Source organism: Chenopodium album, chromosome 14 (assembly GCF_948465745.1).
Source record: "Chenopodium album chromosome 14, dcCheAlbu1.1, whole genome shotgun sequence".
NCBI classification, from domain to species: domain Eukaryota; kingdom Viridiplantae; phylum Streptophyta; class Magnoliopsida; order Caryophyllales; family Amaranthaceae; genus Chenopodium; species Chenopodium album.
In genome coordinates this window covers 46,432,949-46,457,657 of record NC_137847.1, presented here as the reverse complement: position 1 = coordinate 46,457,657, position 24,709 = coordinate 46,432,949, and the positions used below count along the sequence as shown (strand labels likewise).

The following is a 24,709-nucleotide window of genomic DNA, read 5'->3' as shown; positions in this document are numbered from 1 at the left end:
CTTCCTCCGTTTCTTTATAGTTGCAACACTTCCCTAAAATCGAAATGTCATAATAGTTGCAATACACTATAATTGGAAAATATTTTATGTCAAAAGTTGTACTATTACCCATATTATAATCTCATGGTCCACTAAATTATACTCTCAACAATCTCTCTCTTCCATTTTAACTGTTTTAAATCAAATGAGACCCACTTTTCTTAAATAGCGTGAAAAAGAGTATGTTGCAACTATTAAAAAACGAAGGAAGTATAATCTTATTAACCCTTATCTAAACAAATAAGTGAAAATAATGTGAACTAAGGCTCTGTTCTCTCCACCTTAAAACAATTATACTGAGTTTTCAGTAAAAATAAGTTTAAAATGGTAAAAATTTAAAAAATTTAATAAACAATCAATAACCCTTGTGTCTCTCAAAGCACTAAAAAAAATAATGATAATAAAATTAAAAAAAATAATTTTAATTTAGCAAAAATAACATAAAAAATGGTCTAACTAATTTAATTTCCTCAACTTATTAGAAATAAGCTTTGGCAAATTAAGTAAAATGAGAGTAACGAGTTAAATTATGCAAAAATAAAGTATTGCAAAGAAAATGAGTCTAGTTAACCAAAAGTTCAGTAAAAAAGGATTAAGTTTAGTACAAGTTTTTTTTTTTTTTTTTTTTTTTTTTTTTTTTTTTTTTTTTTTTTTTTTGCATAAACATACAAAGTTTACCAAATATTATGTATTTTTTTTAAGGTAAGGAGAAGGTCCATCCTAAAAGGGGGATGTAAGAAAAATCCATTTTAGAATGTGCTTGGTGAGATTCGACCCCTGGCCCCAGACTTGAAAATCTGAGAAATAGCCAACTATTCTAGTCTCTTATCTCTACCAAATATTATGTTGAGGATAATATTGCCAAAGGAAGAGGAAAAAAAAAAAAAAAAAAAAAAAAAAAAAAAAAAAAAAAAAACATAGTAGTATAAGAGTGCATACCTAAATTTAGAAAAAGCAACCCAAAAACCGTCTAAATTCAAATCGGGCTAACTTTGATCATCTCTACCTTTAACCTTTACCTCCTTTAGACCTAATGGATAAAAATACTTGTCAGATCATATACTACTATTTTTCAACACAAAATAGGAAGATATATAGATTAACAGATTATCCTTACATCAAAGATATTACAAAGAAAACTGATGAAGGTAATCAAACACCACCGATCACAGCAACTAAGGCTAGTGTTCAAACTGAAAAATAAGGGATAATTAAACATATTACACAAACTACACCACCCAACAACATAACTTATCAGACATCTAACTAGAGGAGAAAAGATGGAAAGATTAACCATAGAGACAGCCAAATCCTTGCCATATAGAACCTTCACACAATCTAGAGGAGTGAAGTAACTTCTATGTCCAATAGCCATATCATTCCCAACTTCAGCAAGAGTGTGAGCAATGACGTTGAGATCCCTACGAATATGATATAGCTCAAACCCTTCAAATTTTTTGATGCTTGTAGCAATGTCATTAATCGTGGCAACAAGCTGATCAGCATTGAAGTTCATGGTATCAAACATAACCTTTATGGATATAGCATCAGTGAAAAGTTCAACCTTCTTTACTACAAAAGTTTCAGCCATGGAAAGGGCATATCTGATAGCATAGAGTTCAGCAGCAAGCGCAGTGATAGCGTTATATATATTTGCTAGAGAAACCAAGAAACCAGAAGCCATCTTCATTACGGATAACACCCCCACCAGCAGCAATGTTTATCCTCCTCCTCCTCCAAGAACCATCCACATGAATTCTTTTGAATCTAGGGGGAGGAGGAAACCATTTCTGCTCAACAGACTTGGGAGGAGAACCAGTCCTCAAAGTGAGGAAAGAAGCAGCCTAGGTGTCACGGTCCGAGTGATTCAACACCAGATCGTGCGGCGCGCTCTCGTCTTTTGGCGACAAGGGCGCAAGCCTAAAGCAAGGAGGTTCGTGAGCACACAGCAACACGGACCTACGGTGTCTCAAGAGGGCACACGAGAACAACGAGTGCGGAGTCGGGGCTTGTGACGGCCGATACTTCGAAGCGGGCACAAGCGGAACCGACGAAAATGAGGACGTCTCTAGGGTCTCTTGGTTTGGTGGGGGATGCTTTAAAACAAGGCAAGCACAATATCTATAAAGGCTTAAACAACACACAAGTCTTAAAGCAATAACAACGGGGTAGAGAGCTTTGATTGAATAACCATTCGCTCCCTAAAGAGCTTTATATTGCATTAGTAGAGAATTACAAGTGAACGTTGAAATGACAGTAACACAATAATTCTCCCTAGGGTCTAGAAAAATAAAAAGAAAGACTAAAGAGACATTACGTAAGGAAAATACAAGGAAAATAAAGAAGAATACATAACAAAGAGGTTGGATTCTAACATCCTCCCCCACTTAAGTCGTCGACGTCCTCGTCGACTTACAAAATCTACACTAAGATCTTAGCAGCTTCAGTCTTCTGTTGTAGGGGTGGCTCTTGTCCTGGTTCTGATGTTGGCGCGGTAGCTGACGTTGCGGTTGCTGTCATCGGGATCTGGATGGTAGGGTTTTAGACGACTAACATGGAAGACAGGGTGAATCCTCATCCATGCAGGCGGTTCTACCTTGTATGCGTTCTTCCCAATCCGTTTAGTGATGCGGATGGGGCCTTCATATTTCCGAATGAGGCGACGATCTCTCCCTCTGAGAAACTTCAGCTGTTCTGGTAAGACCTTCACCATCACCATGTCCCCAATAGCAAAATCAACTGGCCTTCTGTTTTGATCAGCCCATTTCTTCATCCGGCGCGATGCTCGCTCTAGGTAGGCTTTCGCAATGTCGGTGTTTTGCTTCCACTCTCTTGTAAAATCTCGAGCCTGAGCACTCCTACCGCCCTCCCAGTCAGCCACTGTGTGCGGGAGGAGAGGTTGTTGACCCATGACCAACTCAAAGGGGCTTTTGTTGGAAGAAGAACTCCTTTGAGCGTTGAAGCAAAGTTGTGCGACGTCCAAAAGTCTCACCCAATCTTTCTGGTTGGCGCTCACAAAGTGACGTAAGTATTCCTCGAGAAGCCCATTGAATCTCTCTGTCTGCCCATCAGATTGAGGGTGGTGGCTTGACGACATGTTGAGGTCAGACCCCATCATTTGGAATAGCTCAGACCAGAATATGCTCGTGAATCTGGTATCCCTGTCGCTTACTATGCTCTTTGGCAATCCCCAGTACTTCACAATATGCTTAAAGAAGAGCGATGCCGTTTCTTCTGCTCCACAAGCCTTCTGCAAGGGTACAAACGTTGCGTATTTTGAGAACCTGTCTATCACCACCATGATAGAAGAGAACTGGTCAACCTTCGGGAGGCCACTAATGAAGTCCATCGACACACTCTCCCACGGTCGAGTTGGTACCGGAAGAGGTTCAAGGAGGCCCCCGGGCTTCTGTCTGTCAACCTTGTCTTGTTGGCACACAAGGCAGGTTTTGGTGTAGCTCATCACATCTTCCTTCATTCCTGGCCAGTAGTACCCCATCGCTAGTAGACTGAGGGTTCTCTGCCAGCCTGGATGTCCCGCCCACATCGTATCATGGCATTCCTTCAACAACATTTTCCTCAATCCCCCTGCTTTGGGGATGAACAGCTTTGTACCTTTGGTGAAGATGAGGCCATCTTCCAACCAAAAGCGTCTAGTCTTCCCTTCTTCAATCATCCTTGTTATGGTTTTTGTCATCGGATCATCTGGGAGATAAGCACGAACTTGATCTCTAACGGATGTGGCAATGCTGCTTGCAGTCATTGGCGCTAACTTGTACATCGCAGAAAGATCGGCCCGCCTACTCAGGGCATCGGCAACTCTATTGCTGGATCCCGTTCTATAGGTGAACTCCACGTCGAACTCAGCTAGGTCCTCCTGCCACCGAGCTTGTTTTCCTGTCAGCTTGGGTTGGGTGAGAAAGTGACTCGCCGCGGTGTTGTCTGTGCGGACGGTAAACTTTGACCCCAACAAGTAGTGCCTCCATCCTCTTAGGCAGTGCACAATGGCTAGTAGCTCCTTTTCTTGTGCCGCATACCTTCTCTCCGCATTATTCAGCTTCCTACTTTCGAATGCAATAGGATGTCCTTCTTGGAGGAGCACTCCTCCTAAAGCAAAATCCGAAGCATCCGTCTCGACCACGAATGGTTTGGTGATGTCTGGGAGGGCAAGGACCGGCTCCTTCACCATTGCTTCTTTCAACTTCTGGAAAGCTTCCTTCTGGGGCCCTGACCATTCCCAACGACAATCTTTCCTCAATAGGTCGGTGAGGGGACTTGCGATCTCTGAGTATCCCTTAATGAATCTTCTATAATAGTTCGCCAGTCCTAGAAAGGATCGCAGCTCAGAGGGGTTCTTGGGATCTCGCCAATCGCGAACAGCACATATCTTCTTTGGGTCCATCCTCAATCGACCCTTCCCCACAAAGTGTCCAAGAAATCCGACTTCTTCCTGCGCAAAGGCACACTTTTCTCGTTTCACAAAAAGGTGATGTTCTCTCAGCTTCTCGAAGACCAATCTTAGGTGCTCGAGGTGCTCCTCCAAAGTCTTGCTGTAGACAACGATGTCATCGAGGTACACAACCACAAACTTGTCTAAGTACTCTCGAAATACTTGGTTCATCAGAGTACAGAATGTAGCGGGTGCATTCGTCAAGCCGAAGGGCATGACTAGCCATTCGTATGCCCCGTATCTCGTCACACAAGCAGTTTTTGGTTCATCTCCTTCGGCGATACGAACTTGGTGATAGCCAGACTTCAAGTCTAGCTTTGTAAAGTACACTGCATCCCCTAACTGATCGAACAAATCCGCCACCAAAGGGATAGGGTAGTGATTGCGCACCGTAACCTTATTTAATGCTCGGTAGTCGATACATAATCGAAGACTTCCATCTTGTTTCTTCTGAAAAAGCACAGGAGCCCCATAAGGAGCCTTTGATGGGCGGATGAAGCCTGCCTCAAGCAAGTCCTCCAATTGTTTCCGGAGTTCAGCCAATTCTGGGGGAGCCATGCGATAAGGGCTTCGTGCTGGGGGTTTCGCCCCTGGAATCAGCTCAATCTCATGGTCCACTGTCCTTCTAGGTGGGAGAACTTTTGGTAGGTCTTTCGGGAGGAGATCCTGGAACTCTGATAGTAGCTCGGCAACTGCAGGAGGAAAGTCTCCACTTGCTTCATCTTCCTTCGTGGAAAGTGTTGCTAGGAACGTGGGCTCGTTCCTCTTCAACCCCTTTTCCAATTGCATTGCTGAAAGGAGGGGCCCTTTCGGCCCTTTTCCCGGATCGCAGGTTCGGAGAAGACATGGTTGCTGCCCGGGCACCAGAATAGATCTAAGATGCGGCATCGGGACTGCCTTACTAAAGTGTAAGAAGTCCATGCCAAGCACCAAGCTGAAGTCGTCCATTGGCGCAACGGTAAAGTCCACCTGTCCGCTCCAATCTCCCAGCTTCATTGTTACTTTCTTGGCAACGCCGTGGATCGGTTTGGCAACTGAATTCACCGCTTTCATACTGCCCCCTTCTGGTAGGAGCTTCAACCCAAGTCTTTTTGCCTCCTTTTCTGAAATGAAGTTGTGGGTAGCACCGGTATCCACCATGGCACGAGTTTCCTTTCCGTTTACCAACGCATCCACATACATCAATCCAGAGTTTTTGGGTTGGCCCTCAGAGCCTTCTCTTCCCATAGCGCACATCATGCGGATGGCCCCCAGCCTGGAATGTTCTCCTTCACTAGGTTCTACCTCATCGGCTTCTTCACCCTCGGGATTTTCTAAGGACATGGAGGACAGTTTCTTTTGGAGATTGTCAATTTCTCCCTTATGTCGACATTCAAACCACTTGTGCGGTCCTCGGCAAAGGATACACGTCAATGGCCTGGCTGCCGAAGATGAACTAGGGGTGCTTCCTCTACTAGAGAAGGAAGGAGCTCCACTCTTCCGAGAGTCTTCTCCCCCACTCCTATTGTATCTATTGTTCGAGTTGTTGGAGCTCACTTGCGAGCCATGTCCGGAGTTCCTAGGAGGGTTCGATGTCGGCCCGCTATTCCCTTTCTTCAAACCTTGTCCTTTATCTGAGGAGTAGTCCATCAACCTTTCGGCTGCAGCGATGGCTCCCGATAAAGTATCAATCTTTTGGCGCCAAATTTCTCTTTGGGCCCATTCCTTAAGACCACGAACAAAGTTGAATAGGCGATCTTCCTCGGACATATTGTGGATCTCCAACATGCACGCTGAAAACTCTTTGACATACTCCCGGATGGAACCCTTATGCTGCAAAGCAGCGAGCTTGGTGCGAGCAACAAACTCGGTATTCTCGGGATAAAATTGGGCCATCAGCTCTTTCTTCAGATCCTCCCAAGTATCCACCGACGTCCTCTTAGCTTGGATGTCGGCGTACTTGGTGCGCCACCAAAGCTTTGCATCATCCACCAAGTACATAGTGGCGGTATCAACTTTTAACTCATTCTCCAACTGACAGACTCGAAAGTATTGCTCCATGTCGAAAATGAAATTATCGACTTCTTTTGAATCTCTCGTGCCGTTGAAGGTCCGAGGCTTGGGAGGTTTTATCTTGGCACCTCCACTTCCCCCGAGCCCTCTCTGGGCACGCATTAAGGTTGCACATTTATCTTGTGCTTCATCAGCGACGCCTTGCACGAAGTTAAGTTGCTCCGTTAACCCATCCACAGTAGCGGCAAGCCTCTCTATTTGGTCGGCTTGTTTTATTACAATATCCTCGAGTTTGGGCAGCCTTTCTTCAAGCATAGCCCACTGTTCGGACTTGCCTTCAAGCCAAGCAAGTCTTTCCTCGAATGTGTATTCCTGCATCTCTCCTTCTTCTGCCATCTCTACGGCAACCTGGCTCTGATACCAAACTGTCACGGTCCGAGTGATTCAACACCAGATCGTGCGGCGCGCTCTCGTCTTTTGGCGACAAGGGCGCAAGCCTAAAGCAAGGAGGTTCGTGAGCACACAGCAACACGGACCTACGGTGTCTCAAGAGGGCACACGAGAACAACGAGTGCGGAGTCGGGGCTTGTGACGGCCGATACTTCGAAGCGGGCACAAGCGGAACCGACGAAAATGAGGACGTCTCTAGGGTCTCTTGGTTTGGTGGGGGATGCTTTAAAACAAGGCAAGCACAATATCTATAAAGGCTTAAACAACACACAAGTCTTAAAGCAATAACAACGGGGTAGAGAGCTTTGATTGAATAACCATTCGCTCCCTAAAGAGCTTTATATTGCATTAGTAGAGAATTACAAGTGAACGTTGAAATGACAGTAACACAATAATTCTCCCTAGGGTCTAGAAAAATAAAAAGAAAGACTAAAGAGACATTACGTAAGGAAAATACAAGGAAAATAAAGAAGAATACATAACAAAGAGGTTGGATTCTAACACTAGGACTCAGCAGCAAAAGCAGAGCTGAAACCAGCAATAGAAGAGTCCAAAGGGTGATCAATGGCCACAACAGCTTCATCAATAGCAGATCAGAACCAGAAGTAGAAGAAGGGGCAACCCCGTTTCCTTTGTCATGCATAAGCATGTTAGTGCTTTGATAATCATTAAAAAATCTAGCAAAAATAGCATGAGCATGAAACATTTTCTTTTCAAAGACAGTGATGTTTCTATGTCTCCACAGATGCCAAAAAGCAATTACAAAAACCATTTTCCAATGAGCATCAAAGCTGATATTGTAGTTCAACCATTCAATCCAATCAAGATTCATAAACTTATTAAAATTGAAACCACAAGGATAGTCAATTTTAGCAAATATATCATTCCAAAGTATATGAGAAGAAAAACAGTCTCGAAAAAGGTGAATATGAGATTCTTCAAACAAATCAAACCTAGCACACATAGGGGTGACAATAGGAAGGAAAAGAGAGTTTTTTTTAGCAACCGGGAGAATAGAATGCATGCAATTCCAAGGGAGCATCTTATACTTTGCTGGAGCCTTGATATTCCGAATACCCTTCCAAGAGTCACAAAAAGAGGAAACAATGCACTTATCCTTGATAAGAAAATGGTAAGCAGATTTAATATTGAAAACTCCATTACTAGACAGAGTCCAAGTTATGAAATCATCCATATTTACAGAAATAGAGATAGGAGTAGCCAGAATTAATTCAACAATAAATGAAGGAAGAATATGCTTTATGCCATCAAGAAACCAACTACCATTTCTAATAATATCACAAACAAACCAATGAGCCTTAGAGTTAGGAACATCATTGTTCAAATGAAGATAAATAGGTCTATCCCCCACCCAATGATGAAACCAAAGCGAAGTGGTTTTCCCATCCCCAATACCAATCCTTAACCCCGAGGCTAGAAGATGTCTACCTTTTAAAATATCTCTCCAAATAGGAGATTGGGAATTACTGGGATTACGATGATGATCATGATCATGATCATGATGATGATGATGATGATGATGATGATGATGATAATAATAAAGCAGAATTTCGCAAATATTTATCATTGAAAATTCGAACCTACAATTTATCATGATTGTTAAGCAAGGTCCAACCTAACTTGGCCATAAAAGCAATATTCCACTCCCTAAGCCTCCTAATACCTAAATCACCAATTTCCATCGATTTGGTAACATGCCCCCATCTTATTCTAGGAGAATAATGAATATTATCCACTTTATACCATAAAAATTTCCTACACTGTTGATGACTAAACAAGGTAGAATGTTGGTCTCACTAGTAGAAAAAACTTCATTTGTAACTGACAAAAACGGGCTTTTCGTAACCAACTTTGTCCGTTACGTATACAGGGGTTACAAATACTATTAGGCTTTTGTAACCAACACTGTTAGTTACAAAAAGTTAGGCAATTGTAACGGACTCTCTAAATGTTAGTTACAAATACCCCATTTTATAGCCTAATTTGACAGTTAATTGTGACTAACTTTTTAAATGTTAGTTACAATTAAGCTATTATTTGTAACTATCATGTTAATTGTCCGTTACGATTATATGTTTATTCGTAACTACCACATTTATTGTCAGTTACAATTATACGTTCAATTTATGATAATACTTCAGGCTATTTGTAACTAACGATTAATATGTTGGTTACGAATAATTTTTTTTTTTTCGTCCAAATAATTTATATACGGAGAAGATGTCATAGATAGTTCCTGCAGGTTTGAGTACATAGACACATATACAATCTCATTTTCCTACAGGAAAACGGATAGCATCTCCCTTGTTTTACGAACATCCCAACTTCAAGTTGATATTGATGATTAATAAAAACCTGTATTCACAACACTACTCTAACATCATTACCATTCACCAATAAATGAAGTCATCAACATAACAAATTACATGTCACACACAGTAAATCCGTTCACTAATCAACAAACAAGTTCACCATAACTACATATGCAATCAAATTAGTTATGCATTTGATGAAAATAAAACTAAATAGGTTCATTCAACAAATATTTTCTTCTAAAGAAATTTGCCTACTGTTCTCGAGTTTCATTCAATTCCTTTTCATCATAAGCCATTTTCCTTGCAGAATATACCTGGGAAAATACAATCAAATATTAAAAATTCAAATACATTCAACAAAGTAATGTCAATTATTTCACACAACATATCAAACGTCACTTACCTCCTCTAAATTACCCTCGCACTCACTGTGATCAACAACAACCTCATACATGTATCTCATGACGTAATATCCACACACAGTACCTCCTTTTTGTTGAGCACACTATAATTTAAACATCATAGTCCACAATTACATACCCATTAAAATACTAATGCATGCATACGTAAACTTGTATAACGTAAAGGATATCACTTATGTACCTCCATTTGCTTAAATAACAAATTTTTCCTTCTATGAAGATATGAGATCCTCAGTGCAGCAATGAAACATTAACCTTACTCTACATGAACCTTAGTCTACATGAAGGCAGAAAGCAGCACACCAGTACCTCGGTGCAATATATTGTAAGAGCAGAAGGCAGCAATGTAGTCATGTACTAAGGTATAAGAAAGACTTTAACCATGCAAAAACCAAATGATGGCAGGATAAATTTCTACTTCAGACATAAGAAGACTGACGATATCAATATTTTGCAGGATTTAACACACCTCTCAAATAATATTCTTTACATCAGTTAAAAACTAGAGAATAAAGAATGATCCATGACTCATTGCAGATTTTTCAAATCAAAAGCCAACCCTTCTAGTCCCTAATCCATAAAATAGAAATGGCATGCCAGCGGCTACTTATGAGATTTGAAAAACTAGTGCAAAAAAAAACTCAGTTTCAAACAAAAAATTAAAAAACGAGCACAAACAACATGAAATGTAGCATAATGAACTACTCATATACACCTTTATCTTTCTAGACTTAAGCATAAAATGAAATTCCAGAAGACAACATATATAGACATGCAGCATTACAGCAGGGGGATTCTCAATCATGAAATCTAGCCAAAATGAAAAGTACTCCAGAAGACAACATATATATATATAGACATAGGCAATGTAGCTGCTTAAATCAAGAGATTAACCCTATAAAATTAAATTAAATTAAATTACACAACTACACCTCAAAGATCTTAACCCAAAATATAATTGAGACTCCCAAAATATAATTCAAATACAATAGATAAATACAATATAAACAGAAACTATCAACAAAATATTGAGACACAAAATTGAAATAGGTATTTAAATGCAATATAAACAGAAAATTGAGACAAAAAACTGAAACAGAAATTTGAATTCAATATAAATAAGTATAAATTTAAATTCAATATAATAAAATCAAACTCCCAAATCAAATAAAATTGAAACAAAAAATTGAAAGCAGATTTCAATCTGATTTCTAGCATTTACCCCCAAACTCTCATCATCACAAAATCATACAAGCATAGCAAGACTCTCGAATTTTAAGCATAGCCCTCGGAATTCAGAAATTCATAAACATAATAATCAGAACTTGCAAAAAAAAATAAGCATAGCCTCAGGATTTCTAGAGTACAACAGCCGAAGAAGTGAAAGAGCCCAATTTGCATGTAAAAAAAAACCCGAAAAATTCTCGACAAATACCTACTGTTGAAGCGTCCTGACGGTGGCTGACGGTCAAACCAGCGGCCTGACGGTGAAACAACGGTGAACAACACCGATGAGAAAGAACCTGCTTGAACTCCGGCGTAGGTCAGTAATTGTGGAAGGCGTAGTGGTCGGTAATTGCTTGAACTCCGGCGGAACTCCAGCGGTCTTCAAGTTGCAGGTGGATGGCGAAACTCCGGCGGCTTCAACCCATCGTAGCCTCGCAGGTCGCCATCTTCGATCAACTCCAGCGAGCTTTTTGTTTTGGGGGAATTTTCGTGGGTTTTCTGGGGAATTTTCGTGGGTTTTGTGGGGAATGTGGGGAATTTTCGTGGGTTTTGTGGGGAATTTTTCTAGTTTTCTGGGAATTTTTCTGGGTTTTGTGGGAATTTCTCATGGGAGTTTTTTTGTTTTGGGGGAAATATTTTAGACTAAGGTTGGGGGTAATAGGAAGTCAAGGGTTTTACTGTTGACTAGCTTTTTTTTTTTATTACTTTATTGAAAAAAATAAAATAAAATTAGTATTTGTAACGGACTATGTGTTAACAGTTACAAATATATATTTACAGAAAATATAAGTATAGTAGTTGTAACAGTCAATTTAATTGTAAGTTACAATAACAATTATTTGTAACCAACAAATCTTAGTCAGTTGCGATTACATGAGTCTTACAAATTATTACTAATTATTTGTAACGGATTTTTTAAATGTTATTTACAAATATACTAATTGTAACTAAAAAAGTATTGTTGGTTACAAATAGGGGGTTACAAATGACATTTTTTCTACTAGTGTCTGCATATGATACACAGGATACGAATTTAGGACAGCTTTAATCAAGGTATTCCTGCCAGCAAGATTCAGCAGCTTTGATTGCCAACCCCTCATTCTATTCATATATAATTTTATCAAGCAGGGAAAGATAATGAGCTCCTTTAAGCCTATTAGGACTAATCACAATCCCTAAGTATTTAACAAAAGAGGAAGAAGCCTTGAGATTAAAACAATCACTAATGCTGCTCCTAATCGAATGATTCATCTTGGAAGGGAAAATAATGGAAGATTTAGCAAGATTGATTCTAAGACCAGACATACCCCCAAACCTGTTTAAAATATCCATCATCACCTTAATATTATCAATAGAGGCATGACCAAACAAGAAGACATCATCATCCACATAAAAAATGTGAGATATACTAATAGACCTAGAGATCTTAATCGACTTCCAATATTTTTTATTAACACTAGTCTCAATCATACTGGAAAGTCTTTCAAGGCATAAAACAAAGATTTAAGAAGACATAGGGTCTCCCTGCCTAATTCCACGAGACGATTTAAACTCTTTAGTAATCTCACCATTCCAAAGCACAGAAATTTTAGGAGTAGTGATACAGGACATGATAAGTTTGATAAGGAAAAAAGGGAAATTAAAAGCAGTTAAGGTTCCCTCAATAAATTCCATTCAAGGCTATCATAAGCCTTGGACAGATCAAGTTTCAAAGCAGCAATATTTTTCCCTTTTTTAGCCTTATTAAACAAATGCGCAACTTCCTTAATTACAATCACATTATCCTTAATTTCCCTCCCCCTAATGAAACTAGATTGAAGAGGATTGATAAGCTTGTTGAGAAAAGGCTTGAATTTATCCGAAATGAGCTTAGTAATTAAGTTATATATGGTATTGCAAAGCCCAATTGGCCTAAACTCAGAGATATGGGAAGGAGCTTCAATTTTTGGAATAAGGAAGATAAAAGAACGATTAATGACAGAAGGAATGCAACTATCATTAAAGCATTTATTCACAAAATCAAAGATAGAAATACCAATACTATCCCAAAAGTGTTGAAATTTTTTTGCTTTAATCCCATCCGGACCAGGACACTTCATAGGAACCATACGAAATAAACACTCTTAATCTCATCAAAAGAAGGATTTTTGCACATCCGAGACTTATCAGTATCAGAGATTCGAATAAAAGGATTAAAAGAGATATTATCAGTGTTATCCCCTAATTTTGAAGAAAATAAATCTCTAAAATAATCAGAGGCCATATCCTTCAGATTATTCTCATCAGAAATCCAAATCCCTGAATTATCTTTTAAAGCGAATATTTTTCCTTTTTTTTTTTATTTTTTATTTTTTTTTTTTTTTTATTTTTGCCAAAATATGAAAATATTTTATATTATGATCCTCAAATTTCCGCCAATTAATACTGGCTTTTTGAGCCCAAATTATTCTTTCTTTTCTATAAATTGAATTTAAATCCCGTAACAGATTTTTCTCCAGCTTAATAAGGAAATTAGAATAATTTTTAGCAAGGGAAATTTGAATACCATTAATACAAGACAAAATCCTTTTTTTTTTTTCCTATTTAAGACTGTCGAAAACATTATGATTCCAAATATTAATATTTTCACCAAAATTGTCGATGCCATCAAGTAAAGCATTATTCAGTTCCTTCCAATTTGCAAGAAAAAAATCTTTAAAATTAGGGTGCTCTAACCGAACTTCCTTGCAACGAAGAGGGAAAGGACCTAGGGCTTTAGCATTGCAAACATCTACAAAAATAGGGCAATGATCCGAATAAGCATGAGGAAGATGATGTACCTTAGTGTGAGGAAAAGCATCAAGCCAAGTAAGATTACCAACCGTACGATCAGCCTTTGTTAGATTAGATCATCAATTACTTAATACTAAAACAGACACCGGGAGTGACACATGTCACATCCTGGTGCTGTTTTTTCCCTCCTAAACTTCCCTTCTTCTTTTGACTTTTTTTTTTCTTTTGCTAATATTTGATTCTATAATAATATCATTCCGAATCTTTTATATTATCTTTATGACAAATATATATTCCTTCTTATTTGGTGTCCATAATTATTCTATATACATTTACCTAAATAATTATTTCAACTTCTTTAAAAAAAAAAAAAAAATTCAACTCCTTTTTAACTATCTTTTAAATGGAGTATTATTAGATTTTGCCAAAAAAGTTATAATAAATTGATTCATATAATAGATGTTAAAGAAATTACTTTAAAATATTACTTAATTTTTTTTTTCAAATACCTCTAGCTAATATTTTTTCAATTTCAATTCAATATAACTATATATTCAACTTAATTACAATTTTGTTTACGAAATTCTACTACTATACATACATATTATCACAAATTGATTTATAGAGTATAATATAGCTATATAATAAATGTTGTGTTTAACAAATGATTTTTTAGATATAAATAAAGGTGACATATTATTTGTAATTTTGTGTATGTTTGCACTTTTGCTAATAATTTTTTTGGAGATTTTAGTTTGTTGTTTGATTAATTTTTTATGTTTATTAAAAATGCATTTATAATTAAATATTCACTAATATGGCCACTAGACCTGATCAAGCCCCGCTTGAAAAATTCTCGAGTTCGGACAGACAAAAAAAAAATCAATTTTTAGATAATTTGTTGCTTTGCCTATTAATATAGATTATTATGACACTATAATTTCTATATACTACTTCCGTTAACAGTTATTTGCGACAAAGGGGGTATCCACGGACTCCTAGGCAAAACTTCTTAAACATGATTATTGAAAGTTACGGACATGTATTTAACTACTAATTAAATTAAAAATTAAAAAAAAAATTAAAAAAAAAACCAATTACAATTAAACTATGGCTGCCGAGAACCACCACCACAAGCCACCTAGAACCACCACGTATGCCACCCAGAACCCACGAACCACCACCCATGCCACCCACAAATCACCGAAACCACCCACAAACCATCGAAATCCACCTTTAAACCACGAAAACCACCCAAAAACCAAACCCACTCGCGAAATAGCCACCGGAAAAACAATAACACCCACGAAATAGCCACCCACGAACCACCAACACCCCACAAAATAACCACCAACACCCACGAAATAACCACCCACGAACCACTAACACCCACAAACGAACCACCAACACACACAAACCACCAACACCCACGAAAAAATTCCAGATCTACCGAACCCGCTGACAAACCACCCCCACAAACCACCAATAACCACCCACAAACCAAATGAGAGATGAGAAAGTAGAAATGATGGATGAGAAATGAAGAAGGAGATGATAGATGAGAAGGAAGAAGATGATGGAGGAGAGAGATGAAAATGGAGGAGAGAGATGGTGGGAGATGGATGAATCAGATGTTATTTGGGGGAAAAGTTTAGATAATTACATTAGATTAGAGTTATAATAATTTGTAATTATGTGTAGTATTATGGGTTAATAATTTTTAAATGAGGGTATTTTGGTCATTTTATTAGAAAAAAGTTACTACATTTGGAAAGAAATAATTTTGTTGTAAATAATAGTTAGCACCCTTTTTTAGTAAATGTTGCAAATAACCGTTAACGGAGGTAGTATTTGATTTGTATGCTTTATCAAATTTAATTTGTTCGATATAATTAATTTTCTTAAAAAAATTAGACTTATTGTGCATGGCACGGGCTTTAAGCTAGTATACTACTATACTAGTCACTTTGTTTACTTCTCTGTGGCATGCAACATCAATTATTGGGCCAAATTAAATATGAGTAGATGCAAGTAGCCAAAATAGGCAACATGTAATATAAAACAAGTTGTATATCAAAAGTTAATAACAAAGTATTTGGATTAGCCGGTAAGGAAGTTGTTTCACCTTAATTAGAAATTTAGAATATTTAAAATTTGATAACACATCAATTATAGAGTGTGATTGGCCTAAATCTGTATTAGCCAGAGTCTGATAGGCTCAGAATTATTAGATATGCTTTTAATTTTGTCACATGGAATTCCCAACAAATTTTCCATATATTGTGTGGCAAGTGTGCATAGCAATGAAGTTTCTGATGGACCTTTAATCACTTTTAAATTACAAGTAAGAAAAGAGGGTATTGACTGATGATGAAGCTTGGAAATTGGTCATCATCATGCATTAAAAAGCAAACAAAACTAGAGCAAACAGCAACATTAGTAATTGGACATTGGACGAAGGTAACATGCGGGAGGATCATAACCCCACAGAAAACGTACAACTTAATCATTCAAGCTAAAATTGTAACTTTGGTCCTCCCTACAATACCACAATTATTGATAACCATGTACGAGACCTTGCTGACCGATGGCTCGAGTGAAGCTTGTTAGCTTGATCGATGCTTCTGGACCCAACCGCGGTCAAACATAAGCATTGCTGTTGCTGCTATCAGTGTATGTATGTGCAATATGCATGACATGAATTAGTAAACCTTGTGAGTTTTGTGACATACATTATGCACAGTTGCACACATTTGAAATTGAAACAGGCCTGATAATCTGCTACAGTAAATTAAAGTGAGCGACGAAAAATTGTCTGTATAAAAAGAAGGGCATGCACTCATACACTGCAACACCGGCAACACTATCAATTCCCCTAAGTATTGGAAGTACAGCAATATGGTTTTCCAGCTGTAGAAAGTGCATCTTTCTCCTCTATTCATTCCCTGCAACCGACAAGCGTGCTGTACCAAACGCCCTTCGTCCTAAGCCAAGCAACAAAGGACATTCACATGGTGCTATTGTGGATGTCACTCTCATATGTACCTAGGAATCTCCCTTTAATGACATCAAATTTGCTCCACTGCTTATAACTGAAAGTTAAAGCATAGCAGTGAACTTTTCCCCTTTTTTTTCTTGTTGTTGGTTGTGTGTTGGTGATGGACCCGACAAAATTGACTCACATTCGATTATCTTATATGAACTACCCTAGCTATACCCAAAATTGACCTGAATAACATTGATTAATTTACCACATTAAAAAAAAAAATTGAAAACTGACGAAAATATGACCCGACTCAAACAGACCCCACCTGGCCTAAAACCGAGCTGAATGACTCAACACTCAAATATGATAAGAACTGAATTGGCCCAAAATGAGTCATATTCTGACTACCCATATGCCCATCCTTAGTTGTTGAGGGAATACAAGAGGGAAAAAAGTACTAACAGTAAAAATAATAGAATGCAGTAATCACTAATCAGAATCAGAACTGTCATTTCAGTCAGACCCAAAAAAGAATTCTGGCAATCAACCTCCACAACATAAAGTTTATCATCAGTAAATTAAAATCTTCAATATGCCAAGCCCATGTCACATGAACAATGCTTCAAATTGAAGATTGCTAAAAAATTGACTACTCCTAGAAGAAGGGTACAAGGTACTAGTTACTGAACTTTGCCTTTTAATACTGTTGACTTAAACTGTTTTCTGTCAGATATTTTAGATGAAACTGTCTTGTCAACTAACCACAAGTTCCCCTTAGTTCAACCATTATGCGCTAAGAGATTTATTTATTTATTTATTTATTTATTTTTTTCAACTCTCTTCGTTTTCTTTTGTTTTATTTTTCTCCGACAAAAATATCACTTATCCCTACTGATTATATCTTGTCACAGCCTACACAAGCCAAGATATCTAAAAAATTGTGTTCAAGTTCTTTCCTAAATTTTGTTTTGGTTAAGATTAATAGGAATGCTGAGTATTTTGTTAAAGCATTCACACATTGACTCGAGTACTACTTCAGCATGGTAGAAGAGTCTAGGTATCGTCTATATTTAAAAGCTTTAAGGGTAGAAGCTAGATTGAGAAAACAGTAAAATAGAAATGATGGAGAGTTATGTGAAGTACCAGTAACATTTATTTTAGAGAATCGGGAACATATAAATGTATGTATATGAGATTGAAGCTGATGAGTGATTAGTCATCTTTTCTATGAATAGAAGAGTGCTAAACTGCTAATTATCTACATTGCATTAATGATTCAGCAGGAAAAATTATTGAAATGCAAGATAAACGTACAATGAGAACAACATCAGCAAGAAGGGGTCGCAGCAACAAAATCTACACAGCCAGAGGTCCGAGAGATAGGAGGATTCGGTTGTCAGCAGATATTGCTATTCAATTCTATGATGTCCAAGATCGACTAGGCTATGATCGTGCTACTGAAGCAGTTGATTGGCTCATCAGTAAGGCAAAAGGTTCAATTGATAAGCTATTTGACAACTCTTTCCGACAACAGTCTAAGCATCTCACTCACTTAGGTGCTCAAAACAGTTTTTACCAGAGTGATTATTATCTTACCAAAAGTATGTCAGGTAGAGAAGATTCCGGTGTCCAGGTTGATTCTCTACCAGAAAGTATGTCAAGCCGAGAAGACTATGGAGCGCCTAATCTCCACAACTCGTACGACAACATATCAATGTACAATTGTACAATGGACAGCTCCATGATCTTGCCTTGCATTCAAATGGAAAACAGCTCAGAAGATCAATGCTTTGCTCATTCAACTATCTCGAGCCCTCTAGGCCTGCAGCATAGCAGTCTGCCTTCTTTTCAGCAGATGGAGAAAAAAGGCCAGAATCCAAGAATGGTCATGTTCAACTCCAAATTTTCTTCAAAATATGGTGAGCATCCAATTATATCAAACTCTGAGCCATTATTTTTTCAAGCTCCAAACAACGAATCATCTTCGTCGTTTCACACACCTATAAGTGATCCGGAACTCAATCTTTGTCTTCCTGGCTACTGCACATCAACCTTCAGTGATTCTGAACAGTGGTCTATTTTCTAATGAATAGTTGTAGTAGTTAACTGAAACGGATATTGCAACCTGAGTTATGCATTTAGCCAAAAGCCAATCAAATTTATGAATACTGCTCTTTTTTCTGCTCTGATAAACTTTTTGTTTAAGTTTAATTTAACAGATTTATATATTACTTAACATTGCAACACATTCTTTTCGTCCAAAAAAAAAAATAAATAAATAAAAAAAAATAAATAAATAAAGGGTACAAACACAAATAGTCAAAATCATCAGTAATAAAGGGATGATACATGAATTAATGAATCATATTCTGGAAACTTAAATCAACTTGACAATAGTTACAACTACAGAGACACTGGGTCTTTGATAGCAAAGGGATCGGTAACAGAACTAGAGTACACGTTTTTCAGCAACAAGTTTAACAATGCATAGATGATTTTCGAATGGTTCAACATCTTTCACATTTCAATATCATCAAGATCAGGGAGAGGGAAGCGAAGAATTGCGGCAATGCCAGTCAGCTGTGCCAATTGCTCCCCTGAGACATGCATGGACGAGAATATATGAACACTTCCTCCAGAGTCTTTAATTGAACCGACCAAGTTAATGTACTTTTTTCGTGTTGCAATGTCAGCATTCTTGAACTGCTCGTCTGTAATAAGAAGTGTTTGAATTGCCATCCGATCATGAGCAACTTCTACATGCTTAGGACCATAGCAAGCACGATCTGGATCATTTGATAGCATATTAAAAAAGTCCTCTAGGGCGCAAACCTCTTGGGCAGCTTTTGTATCCTTGATCATATTCATTATGTTTGGTGCATCCAAAACCTCCTTTAGGCTATGCTTGTATCCTGAAGTCGTATGCACGAGAACTATGCGTGACTTGTTCTCTAGTATAGATCTCATCTGTTTTCTTTCCGCTTCCAGCAACAAATGACGGTAAAACTGGTCTTTAGTGAATCCAGGGCTTGCAATAACAGCACATCGTACAACCTTAAAATCAACATGCTTCAAGAAAGCCTGTAAAACATTCTCAAAAAACATATTCAAGGCAGATTCATATCCTGCAATACCAGGTCCATGTTTACGAGGAATCGAGGCCTCTACTCGAGCACAAGTAAGGGTCACACTTTTACCAACCAAAAGCACATGTGCCAGTCCCTCCTGCAGTAACACCACAGCCAGATCAGCTTTCGCAGCAGGATCAACTGCTTGGTTAAGCATATCCAACACCAAGGAGTCCCAATCATTCTTCCTCAGGACAAAAGGTCGTTGCAGCTCGAGTTCCATCGTATGGAACGCACCTATCTTTACATACCCGTTTTCCAAAGTGGTTTTGCCTCGAATTCGTAAGGCAGAACCTTCTTTATCATATTCCACAGCCTCCACTTTAATTTCTAACCTGAGTTTCACTCGCTCCGCATCCATCCCTCTAGAAGCCGTCTCTCGCATTACTTTCCTAACAGTAACGCCTACAACATGATCACCTTCAGCAATCAAATTGTATGCAACCCACAGATCTTCTGCTTCTTCCGGAATCATCTTTACACTGCCAGGGCCGCCACGAACCAGATCCTTATGGACGATCTTCATCGTGATATTTTGAAGGAAAAAAAAATTCTTACACTTGTTGACGAATCAGGGTTCTTTTGAACATAACATAAGTATTTGTAGGCTACAATATCTTGGACCACAAGGAAAGCAGATAACCCTTACAAATTTTACTTTCCAAATTTATTTTCAGAAAAAAAAAAAAAAAAAAACCTTCCTAATTATAGTTGATATCTAATATAAATTATCCTAAATATACATAGAAATTCTACTTAATACGCTCTTAAATTATGCTTATCTTTTGCCTTCATAAAAAAAAAAAAAAAATTATTCTTATCTTTTCAATATTTAACTTCTATTTAGAGCTGTCAAAAACTGACCCGACCCAAGAACCCGACCTGAACCGGCAATGATCTGAACCTGATTTGTACCCGAACAATGGGGTGAAACTAGTGACCTGTAACCCGACCTGATATTAACCGACAACCGATTTGATCCAATACTTTATGACCTAAACCCGACCTACACCTGATTTGATAGTAACCGTCAACCGATTTAATTCGACCCCGACAACAATCCGAACTCAAATTAGTACCCGACCAGATTAGAGCCTAAAAACGATTTTATCCCAACACAACCTGTTATTGACCCGAGTCATGAAATGTTTAATAAAATTTTACACACCTTTCGTTCAGGTGGTACAGTTCTGTAAACCCTCAATCCTTAACAAAATATTGGTACAATTTGTTCAGGTTATATACCTTTTGTTCTCTATTACTTCGCATATAGGCTTACTAAAATCTTGATAATGTTTGATCAAATTATAAAAGGCGTAATTATATAAGTTCAGCTTCACCACATCGATATTTATTCGAATTGAACTTGAACCAAATTAAAACCAAGAATGATCTAACTTTAAAATTATCCGACCAAATAATTATCTAACCCAACCCTAACCCGAACCCGAATGTACCATCTATTAACCTGCCCAAACCCGACTCAACACAACCCAAAAAAATTGAACCCCATCTGAATTTGACTCGAATCGAACCCGACCTATACCCAAAAAGGTAAACAACCCGGAATAATCTAAACCGAAATTGACCCGACCGGAACCTGAACCTGATATGAGGCTAGATTGACCCGACATAACCTGATCCTAATTCAACCCGAAACTTGATTTGACCCGACCCGAACCCGACTTGAATACCTAAATTGACGGCTCTACTTCCATTATGATTTGCAACATTGTTCCAACAAATACACCACTTTAAATAAGGAAGTATTATTTTTGGAAGCATTTGGATTTCAATCAATTGCTGACTTTTTTTTTTTTTGGTAATCTACTCTAATTTTAGAAATAGTGACAAAAGGATAAGGTAACCCGAAAAAAGTTTGATTAATTTACGACTAACATATTAAAAAGACCATCATATTGAGAAAAACAACAGTGTATTCATACCGTAAATGTATTTGCAACTCACCCAATCGGCCGTTGTTTGAGATGTTTATCAGTTGTCCAAATGTTTCCCCAGTTCTGAAAACTACTGCATTCACTAGGTAGACAACAACCATCATGGCTGATTGAGCTTCATCTTTCAATTTTGGAATGTGATCAGCTTTAATAACAGGAAATTAGAAGTGTAAGAAAAAGGAAGGGTTGGATTATGCGAGGATCCGAGGACATTGGGATTGATCTTTGCTACTGCGGTTGGGTCATATACATATTCCTAAATAATTTGGCCTAAATCTGAATTTTCTTAGCAACATATTTCCAAATTAAATGATTGGCTCATGGAATTATAGAACAGATTAACAAGAGTAAAATTCTTATTATCAAAACCGAAAAACACTGGTTTATACAGCATATGCATGGAAAGAGAAGAAAAAAAGGAAATGTTTTAGAGAAGAAAGAAAGATCATTGCTAGAAAGAAAAAGTGAACAGCACCTAAAACTAAGGCATGAGTTCTCTGAATTCCTTGGCATGAGTATGTTTCAATGCACTACGATAGTTTGCACTTAAGGAACAATTCAAGAAGCAAAGATTAAGATATGAGTTATCTTCAAGCAGTATGACAGTAATCATTTACAAGGCAGAACAATAGATTGATCCCTTAGAATCTCTCATACGAAGTATATTCATAAAGTAACTTAGAATCCTAGATTTCCGAATGTGTTTCAATCAACAATATTACAGTATTGGATATTTCACTCAGGTCAGAAATCGCATGCACTAAGAAAGAAGCATAGTTTACTAGCCGTAGACAAAATTTAAGGACATAGGATAATGGCAGAAAGAGGATATGCATTGTTCAGCTAAATACTTCATAGAACTTCTCAATAACAAGTAAACCAGAATCAATAGACTCCAAAGGATCCTTCCTTAGCCGATGTCTTAGGCAATTGGGAATAACAGTAGCGATATCCTCAGGAGTCACCTTATCTCTACCCTTAAGAGAAGCCAAAGCCTTTGCTGCTCTATTTGTCACAATGTCACCTCTCAAACCATCAACATTCAATTCAGCACAGACTTTAGAGATTTTTACACGGAGATCATGATCAATTTGAACAGCAGAGAGGTTGCTTCTTGCAGATGTAATCTGGTCTGTTAGCTTATCTTGATCTTCCTTGTAAGACTCTCGGAACTCTTTAGGATTCTTATCGAAGCGGGCCCTCTCCTCAACAATCTTAACCCTAAGCTCAGCATCTCTTACAGTTCCAACTTGAGCATGCATCCCAAAACGATCGAGTAATTGAGGTCTAAGCTCTCCTTCCTCGGGATTTCCTGAACCAATCAAGATAAACCGAGCAGGATGAGAAATGGAAATTCCCTCTCTTTCCACAGTGTTCCACCCTGAAGCAGCAGAATCCAACAGAACATCCACCAAGTGGTCATCCAAAAGATTAACCTCGTCAACATACAGTATTCCTCTATTAGCCTTAGCAAGAAGTCCGGGCTCAAACGCTTTAATTCCCTCAGTTAAAGCCTTCTCAATGTCGATGGTCCCACAAACCCTGTCCTCGGTAGCACCTAGAGGTAAATCAACCATATTAATTTTAGTCAACATAACAGCAAGTTCTTCTCCTTTTATGGCCTTTTCTCTTACTTCTACACCCATCAACTCGGGATCTTCAGGGTCAGAATTAAACGGATCTCCAGAAACAACCTTAATTTCTGGGAGCAAATCCACCAACGACCTAACAGTAGTGGATTTACCTGTACCCCTGTCACCCATGATCATCACCCCACCAATCTTAGGGTCTATAACATTTAACAAAAGACAGAGTTTCATCTCATCTTGCCCAACTATAGCCGCAAACGGATAGACTGGCCTTTGGCTTTCTGTTGCAACCCTTGGAGCCTAAATAATAAACAATTATAGAAATTTGACTGAAAATTTTCTTATCACAACAAACAAGAAATTTCAATTTCTAGCTTATAATTAATCAAACTGCCTATCCAAAATATATTAACCAACATCAACAATCTCTAATTCTCTATCAATTAATTCAACAAAAACCCATTCAATTCAACATTAAAGGAATATTTATGGTCTATGAACATGATCCAAGCATTCAATCACACTTCCAACAGAAATGTGCAACACTAACATATATTATCACCAAATGACCCGTGATTATTTCGTAAATTCCCAACTTAATACGAAGTACCTTGAATACATAACTCATATAGCTTATGAAAAACAATACCCTAATATATTTATGCAATAATATAAAATCAAACAATCAAATTCAAATTTAAATTTAGGGGTGGTAACCAAGACCTGGGGTCGGATCTCTCAAGTCTCAACTACATTTTTAGTTTCCCATAAACCACAAAAATCAAAATTTCAAGCTAATTTACACCCAATAATAATGATTAATTCCTTCAAATTTTCCATAGCACTAAAGTCACATTCAATAACACCAATATTGAAAATTGAAATCACATGTAATGGCGCAACAAAAGAATCAAACCTGCACAGTAGAATTAATTTCAGTGGCAACATTTGAAACTGAAAATTGAAGCTGAGACCTATTCTTTTTCACAGGAATCCCAATTCCACCATAAAATTTTCTCCAATTAAATTTCCCAGAAACAACTGCAAAAACAAAGATTCCAGCATTAACAAAGAAACCCCATTTAAATTCTTACCAAATCAAGAAAATTAAGACACAAAACTTCATATTAGGAGAGAGAAAATACCAGGGGTAGAAGAAATGGTGGAAGAAGAGAGTTTAGGGGAGGAAGAAGAAAGAGGGCGAGAAGCAAAGAGTGCAGTTGAAGAAGATCCAAGCAATCCAGCCATGGCAGTGGGAAGGAAGACTGGAGTGGAGGAGTAGAGTGTGTGGGTGTTGAAGGCTAAACCACGAAAATCATGAAATGAAAATTGGGAAGTGACTGGTCATTGGCTGGGTTTA

At 37.8% G+C, this 24,709-nt stretch overlaps 1 protein-coding gene, 1 long non-coding RNA gene and 1 pseudogene across 2 annotated transcripts; all 3 read right to left on the bottom strand.

Annotated features, from left to right (window-relative positions):
* Positions 1-8,720: 8,720 nt before the first annotated feature.
* Positions 8,721-11,579, bottom strand: LOC145580297 (uncharacterized). Its single transcript, XR_014099372.1, has 3 exons — positions 11,125-11,579; positions 9,671-9,772; positions 8,721-9,581 (listed from the first exon to the last, which is right to left on the bottom strand). It is a non-coding gene; the product is annotated as an uncharacterized LOC145580297 (long non-coding RNA).
* Positions 11,580-18,918: 7,339 nt separating this feature from the next.
* Positions 18,919-20,373, bottom strand: LOC145579347 (protein PELOTA 1 pseudogene; annotated as a pseudogene).
* Positions 20,374-22,393: 2,020 nt separating this feature from the next.
* LOC145580296 (magnesium-chelatase subunit ChlI, chloroplastic-like) lies at positions 22,394-24,709 on the bottom strand. The gene is made up of 3 exons (XM_081637721.1): positions 24,495-24,709; positions 24,266-24,390; positions 22,394-23,649 (listed from the first exon to the last, which is right to left on the bottom strand). The coding sequence occupies exons 1-3, from the start codon at positions 24,595-24,597 to the stop codon at positions 22,600-22,602; spliced, it is 1,278 nt and encodes a 425-aa protein (XP_081493847.1). The 5' UTR covers positions 24,598-24,709; the 3' UTR covers positions 22,394-22,599.